Below are 7,641 nucleotides of genomic sequence, written 5' to 3' on the forward strand. Positions count from 1 at the left end.
TGTTTCAAATATCTTCTAATAATTTTTGTGATCGTATATAACAAGATATATATATATATATATATATATATATAACAATCTTTAAAGTTAACTTGCGACTTTATAATACTATCCATTTTAGTAATAAAATCATTTTTTCTATCTTCCTGAAAATACAAATATTTCTACATTTTCTACTTCAACAGATGGCTCAATAGACCAAAATGTTTTTGCGAACAATAACTTATTGAACAAATTATAACTCAGAAAATTATCCAAGACCCTATTAGAGTCCCTCTTTCAAAGTAGATGGAAGTATTATTCAAAAATATGCATTCAATATTTTATTCTATCAAAATAGTAAATTTTATAATTTTTTCATAACAAGTTTAATTTAAACTGTATTCATGTTTGAAAGTTATTCACACATATATTTACAAGGAAAATCTGAAATACTCTCATAACATGATAAACATAGTAATTAATGCTGTGATTAATGTCAAATGCATAAGCGACTATGTACGAAAATATATAATGAAATGCAAGATACATAATTACAGATATATTTTGTAGTACAAATTTCAGTTCATTATATTATTGTTTGTGAAACTATGTATCAAATATATCTTCGTCAGATTGAATTTCAGTATCAGTTTTTGATATTGTTTTACTGGATTGCAATCTGTTTGTGGTAGTTACTTTATCCCTAAAAGTAGTAGCAGGTCTTGACTTTGTTCCTTTTGATACAACCTACAGATATATTGAAAATATATTAAATATTTCTTTATATTTAATTATGTGCAATTCTCGAATTAAGAAAAAATATATTATTTTATACTTTGTCGATTAAATACACCAATTTTATTACCTCGGACTCAGAAGTGGTTCCCGAGTCATCCAAATGCTTAATATTTCGTTTTGTTCTACTTACAGCTGGCTTTCTTTGTCGTTTTGGCGTTTTATTTACACGTTTTGATAAGGGCTATAATAGTAAAAATAATTATCATAATAACAAAAATAAGTTTAAAATGATATTGGTTAAATTATAAAATTAAGTTGAAGAGTTTCGTGTAAAAGTCTATATATGCTTTTTTTTCAGATTGCCATAATTACCTCCATTTCAGAATCATCTTCAGAGTCATCCTTGCAATTAATTTGGTTCTCTGCTTTGCTATGTAATGGGGTTGTTTTCGTAATTTTATTCGATTTTTTCGCTTTCTTAAGAATTTGTATATCGTATTCATCATCAGAATCCATATCATTTAATACTTTCTTAATATCTCTTACATTACAACGCTTTTTGTCTATTACAACACCTATAGTACTTTCTCTTGGATTTCTTATAGGATTTATAGTATCTATATGTTTCGTACGAGGACTTTTCCTGAGTCCATTCACAGGTTTTTTCATCTTTTGCGGAGTAGATTTAGAAGGATTTTGTTCAATCGAAGTACCGATGGTATTTAATCTTAATTTTCCATCTGGTTTATAACCTAATTTCTTTAAACCAGCTATTAATATTTCTTTAAATTTTTCATAAGATGGCGTTTCATTAAATTTAACGCTAGCTAATAAAGTCATAAATTTATGCACAGCCTGTGGAACTGATCCATGAAAACACTTTTTCAAGAAATCATCTATGTTTTTGAAAGCTTTTTCTTTCTCCTTTTGAACAATAACTGGATCAAGCAATTTTTCCCATGGCAGAGATCCACATAACCACAGAATTATATTGTAATATAAGATTTCAATATCACTACGCTTTGTAGGCACTGAAAGAATAAAGAATAAATTGCATTAAGTATCAGAACTGTTAATCTTTCTTGAAGTTTCTAATTCTTACCTCCCATATGAGCATCTCTACTTGCATATTGTAAAGTGCCATTATGTGCCTTTTTCGGATCCGGTTTTAATTCAGTGCTTGTTGTACAGTGAGATGCTAAACCAAAGTCGACTAAATAGATTTGATCATAGGAATTTAGATCTAGTAGTAAATTTTCACCTTTGACATCAGCATGGACATAGTTTTTGTGATGAATATATTCCAATATATCTATCTAGAAATTTATTAGAATAACACAATGTAAGTTATCAATTAGTAAAACAACATATCATAAATTGCATACAATAAATTATTTTCTTTTATAATTGTCTTACTATTTGCAAAGCCAATTTATATACTATGTGTTCTGGAAACTGTCTATTATTTTCCTCAAATATTTTCCACAAATCCTTTCCATATCGATTTATTACTAAAAACCGATATTTTGAATTTTTATATTCGTGACTTCCAGAAGCAATATATTTAGGCATTCCAAACGCAGCAAGTTTCTTGTTTCTCTGCCAATTATCAACTAAAAAAATACTGTGATATGTTTATCTTTTAAATATTTTGTTATACAACTGATAAATGTTTTTCATTATCAAAGACTGTAATTTTTAGAAAAATAAATCGCATAATGGAAAATATCAAAAGAAAAATTCTTTTGTAAATTTTAAACTTACTCTCATCTGGTTTACAGTTTCTCATATAAAAGTGCATTTCTACAAATAACGGACCATTTCCATGAGGTTCCTATAAATTCAATTTTTAAGAAATAATATGAATATATATAAAATTAAAATGAAATACAACAGGTATAATAAAGAAATAATACTAACAATTTTTATAACATTAAGATAATCTTTGAGGATTTTCCCAGAATAAGGTGCCGCTGTAATTAATATCATTGAAAAATTAACACAATACACAATAGTTAAAATATTTATCAATTTTGTAATTAATAAATAATGTCATATAAAAAAATTAAATGTAATAGAGCTAATATAATTATACAAGACAGAACCAAATACAGATCTTTGTATATTTCTCACAAATATGTATATATAACTATGCGTATAGAATTTATCATGTAAAACTTTTGCAAAAAGATGACATTTATATTGATTCTTTTTTTCTTAACTATGTTTGTCTTGAAATATTTTATTGTTTTGTTCACAATAGTGCCTATGAACGACGTAGCGTGCAACAATACAATTGTAGCAAAGAAACGGTTGCAAATGAAATAGCAAGAGAATTTCATCAAGTACCGGAGTAAACCTCTCCAAAACCGCCGACGCCGATCGATTTGCCAAGGATCCAGTGGCCCTTGTGCATATCCGTGAGAATTTCTCCGGCCGGTATCGGATCGGGCATTAGATAACCGCCTTTTTTCTTCGGTCTCTTCGCATTTTTCGCTGCCATCGTGAAATTTAATCCAGATATGCCGCGGAAAACCAAAATCTATGACGATGTAATTGCCTTTCGTAATAGATCCCGATTAAAAATTACGAAAAACGAACGTAAGAAACAATACGCTAATGAAAGAACGATATCCACTTTATACACCTGTTATCGTTTTAAAAGCACGAGCACGAGACATGAGACGGACATGCAACCACAGGCAACCGTTAGAACTTAGCAACGAAATTTAAATGATTCATGCAGCCACCCGGTCAATGCTAAAGTAACTATAAACGCGAATTCAGAGGCGACTTCTTTCCGTCTCTCTAGATTTACGTTGTCGACCATGACAAATCATTGCCTTGAAATTGGCCGAATTTGTGTGTGCGCGCGTACGGAACACGGAGCACGAAGCGTGTGTGTCATGTTGACTTTGGAAAATGTCAACCGCTTTTCGAATTTTGTTTTAAGCGCGAAATAAAAAGAAAAATCATGATTAGAGTCGAGCGACTCGTGATACGAATACGAATTTTATGAAGTGGCACGCAAACGAATAGATACGTCGGGTATTATCGTTGGTATTCGCGCTCGCCGGAAATATAGGTTACATTCGTCGTGGATTTCTTCCTTCCTTTTTTTGCATTTTATTTTTTTTTTTTTTTAATGGAAGAAACGACGTCCGATTCGCCGAAATCAAGTTCAGATGAGAATCGTATCAATGAACCAGACATCGAGACGTCCTGCAAGAATATCAATGACACGGAGCATCATAATGGAGAACATACACCGCAACAGTCCGAGAGATACATCGACAATTCTATTTTCAATACCATTTCCAAAATTGTTAATCCTGCTACGAAGGTAAGTACGTTCCTTGTTTCATTTCTAATAAGAAATAAGAGTGAGTCTTTCCGGAATCAAGAATTAATTATTTTTGAGACTTTTCAATAAGCACAATTGCAAAAAGTTATTAGAACAAAAATTGTAAGCAAAAAATGAAATTGATAAATTTTAGTTTATATATAAAATTGAAGCGTACAATTTTCTGTAATATTAATTATGCGTGATATTGTTAGAGTAGAATAAATTGATTGTATTGTATTGATTAACCATAATATAAATAACATACTTTACATTGATGTAAAATCTATTTAATTTGTCACAAACTTTTATAGAAATATAAATAACTTTGTTTAATTTATGTTATATCATTGCTTTATTTTGCTTAGGTACCAGATATACAGGATTTTAAGATAGTGAAGCCAATAAGCAGAGGAGCATTTGGTAAAGTATTTTTAGGATACAAAAAATCCAATTCTGAGCAAGTGTATGCGATTAAAGTGATGAAGAAGAATGAGATGATAAATAAGAATATGGCTTCACAAGTAGTGATTGAACGCAATGCACTGGCTCTGACTCATAGTCCATATTGCGTGCAACTCTTTTATTCGCTGCAATCTGTCAGCAGTGTCTATCTAGTCATGGAATATATGGTGGGCGGCGATCTAAAGAGTCTGATCGGTGTTTATGGCTTCTTGGAGGAGTCCATGGCAGCATTTTACACTGCAGAGGTATGCCTGGCATTGGAATATCTTCATTCGCATGGCATTGTACATAGAGATTTAAAACCGGATAATATGCTTCTCTCGCGCGAAGGACATGTCAAACTTACCGATTTTGGACTCAGTAAGATATCGTCCTTGCACAGGGATCTCGAAATATCGGATTTAGTAAATCCGATGACTCCCAGTCTATGCACTAGGACACCCGGCCAGCTGCTTTCGCTAACATCTCACCTGTCCTTCGGTTCCGGCCAGAAATCCACTAGTGAATCGAATCTCAGCGATAGAAGCACGCTAGCCATGAATTTACTTTCCACCTTGCAAAAAAATTGCACTAAGTTTGCGGGACATATGTCGCCAAACTCAGTCATTTCCTCTGTTGCATCCGGAGATTATTCTCGAATATCTGGTGTCACACCTTTTCAATCGGTAGAAGATCTACATTTCGAGCAAAGTAATGAGGAACACAATAACATGGAAGAGGACAAGAACGTCATTAAAAAGTATGAAGACGGTCCGGATAGTTCTAGCAGCTATTACACTTGTGAAGCGTCCTCTTCGGTCCCAGCAAGCAATCAAGATATGGGGGAGGAGGAGGAAAAGGATGAATCTACGCTGGAGGCAGAAAAGTCTCAGCAGCGATCTCCTGTACATGTCAGTAGTCCAGTAAGCACTTGTGTGAATTCATTCAGAGATCGAATTCGGGGTTCGAAGAGGAAGCGGCCCGGTACATGCACAACGACCGGCTTAACGTGCGAGATCGACGCGATGGATCTTGATGTCGACAAAACACCCAAGAGAAATAACCGCGACTCTATATTTCCTTATACGAGTCCTATGATCGATGACACCTCAGCATACATTAAAACAACGGACATTACCGTCGACTTGGCAAATAACGATGGGAGCAAGACACCAAATCAGGATACTGAACAGAATGCAGGGTCTGCAGGTAGAGTAGCTTTCAGTACGCCGGTGTCCTCTGCTAAACGAAGAGATTGCAATGATGAGAAACAGCAGAAGCTACAGGAAGAGGAGGAGGATGCGAGGACTTTAATAAAGACGAGATTTCGCCTACCGCCATCCGCTTCGCATTCCGTGCCCGATCTACATTCGGATCTGAACAACACATCCGAAGATCATCGTGAACCGCAAGGTATCTCGCCCATCAAGACACCTGCGACTTCGGGTAATTGTTATACGCCCTACAGAACGCCCAAATCTGTGCGAAGAGGCGGTCAAGCTGGCACCAACAGATCAGACGATCGCATACTCGGGACGCCTGATTATCTTGCTCCGGAATTACTGCTTAGACAGGGTCATGGACCGGCTGTTGACTGGTGGGCGTTAGGCGTGTGCCTATATGAATTCTGCACGGGCTTGCCGCCATTCAACGACGAAACACCGCAAGCAGTGTTCGCGAACATTCTCGCGCGCGATGTTCCCTGGCCGGAAGACGAGGAGGCTTTGTCATCGGCAGCAACTGATGCCATCGACGCGCTGCTCACCTTGGACCAAACGGCACGACCATCGGCAAAGGAAGTGCGCGCCATGGCCCTTTTTCGCGAGTTTCCCTGGAACGAGCCGTCAAAAGCGGTACCACCATTCATCCCGCAGCCGGACGATAAATACGATACGTGCTACTTTCAAGGTACGTATCTTCGATGTTACTATATCTCTTGTCGTCGTTTCAGAAATAGTACCGCGTTGATACAAGGATCAAAATTAAAATTTTTAAGGACTAAGATTTTAATTGTTAATTTCTAAATAATTTTTGTTACCGAAATGTTATTATCTAGATTAGATACATTTAAACAGTCTTATCGACATAAAGCGTTAACACACGGAGCGGAACACACTGCTGTTTAGTATCAGAAAAGTCGCTACTTTACATACAATATTTGAAGAATGAACTTTATAATTTTTTATTGAAGAAAGTATCTTAAAATTGTCCTTTTTTTATATTTACGCGGTATTATTTTGTAAAGACGTTATACATCTACTATGGCATGATGGTACTGGACTAATAAGAGAATTTCTATTTTCAGCGCGGAATACTCTGCAACAATTGAATATAAGTAATTGCGATACGTAGCCTTCTACATATTGTATGCAGACGTGGCAAGAACGGAAGCCTATAATGTGTCCAAACTGTTATTATATATAACTTTATTTTTTTTATATATTTGTATGTATAGCAATATATATATAAAAATACAAAATATTTTGTTACTATTTTTGTAATCAACGATTTTTTATTCGTTTCGTATATACTATAGTAAATGAATAATGTTTGTTTTTTTTTAATGACGAGGAAACGTACGTAATGTACGATGATATAGAATTGAAAGTTTATTCTGATTAATTAAAAAAGAAATGACATAATGTCAAATCTCTTTAAAAAGATTTTAATACCGCTATAAAGCTCTAGTTTTATATTAGGGCATGATAGCTTTTATCACATTTTTCAAAGCGAGTGGAATCGATTCTGCGTTTCCTCGACAATTTGTCTTGTCGAAAAAACCGCGACCGTGCGAAAGAGACATAGATAAATACGTATAACACGCGTGTGTTTTCTATTTTAGGTTTTTATAAATCCATGGCAAAAAGTGTGTGACCCTTGTATAGACCCCAGGATATTGACCTTTTCCGCAACCTATTCCCCAACTGACAATTCCAACTTGAGTCCAGCGTCCGTCATTAACCATTAAAGGACCACCACTGTCACCCTGTAAGTACAAAGTCATTAATTTTTACAATATAAAATTTGCAATATAATTATCAGTATTCTTATATTCCGCATCTATCGTAAAATGAGGCCGTTTAATCGTAAATATATATTTTTTTAAATGTTTTTGTAAAATTAATAATATATAT

The 7,641-nt window shown here is 34.3% G+C and overlaps 3 protein-coding genes across 5 annotated transcripts in view; 1 reads left to right on the top strand and 2 right to left on the bottom strand.

Annotated features, from left to right (window-relative positions):
• Nucleotides 1-312: 312 nt before the first annotated feature.
• On the bottom strand, nt 313-3,438 carry LOC115241352 (serine/threonine-protein kinase VRK1-like). 2 transcript variants are annotated; one of them, XM_029817067.1, is made up of 8 exons: nt 3,070-3,438; nt 2,641-2,693; nt 2,485-2,554; nt 2,137-2,333; nt 1,823-2,036; nt 1,093-1,751; nt 848-961; nt 313-729 (listed from the first exon to the last, which is right to left on the bottom strand). In XM_029817067.1, exons 1-8 carry the CDS (start codon nt 3,221-3,223, stop codon nt 589-591), a joined length of 1,602 nt encoding a protein of 533 aa, XP_029672927.1. In that variant the 5' UTR covers nt 3,224-3,438; the 3' UTR covers nt 313-588. The 2 variants fall into 2 exon arrangements, with proteins under 2 accessions (XP_029672927.1, XP_029672928.1); XM_029817068.1 differs by lacking the exon at nt 3,070-3,438 and having other exon boundaries at nt 2,137-2,344; nt 2,641-2,699.
• A 164-nt stretch (nt 3,439-3,602) lies between these two features.
• LOC115241351 (serine/threonine-protein kinase greatwall) lies at nt 3,603-7,404 on the top strand. 2 transcript variants are annotated; one of them, XM_029817066.1, is made up of 3 exons: nt 3,603-4,063; nt 4,432-6,415; nt 7,350-7,404. In XM_029817066.1, exons 1-3 carry the CDS (start codon nt 3,866-3,868, stop codon nt 7,379-7,381), a joined length of 2,214 nt encoding a protein of 737 aa, XP_029672926.1. In that variant the 5' UTR covers nt 3,603-3,865; the 3' UTR covers nt 7,382-7,404. The 2 variants fall into 2 exon arrangements, with proteins under 2 accessions (XP_029672926.1, XP_029672924.1); XM_029817064.1 differs by lacking the exon at nt 7,350-7,404 and adding an exon at nt 6,813-6,969.
• Nucleotides 7,305-7,641, bottom strand: part of LOC115241353 (proclotting enzyme-like) — a 5,539-nt gene continuing 5,202 nt past the window's right edge. The window contains exon 6 of the mRNA XM_029817069.1: nt 7,305-7,493. Within this exon, the coding sequence (XP_029672929.1) occupies nt 7,341-7,493 (153 nt within the window). The 3' untranslated portion in view covers nt 7,305-7,340. The remainder of the gene's footprint in view (nt 7,494-7,641) is intronic.

The sequence above is a fragment of the Formica exsecta genome, unplaced genomic scaffold (assembly GCF_003651465.1).
Source record: "Formica exsecta isolate Colony F162 unplaced genomic scaffold, ASM365146v1 scaffold48, whole genome shotgun sequence".
NCBI classification, from domain to species: domain Eukaryota; kingdom Metazoa; phylum Arthropoda; class Insecta; order Hymenoptera; family Formicidae; genus Formica; species Formica exsecta.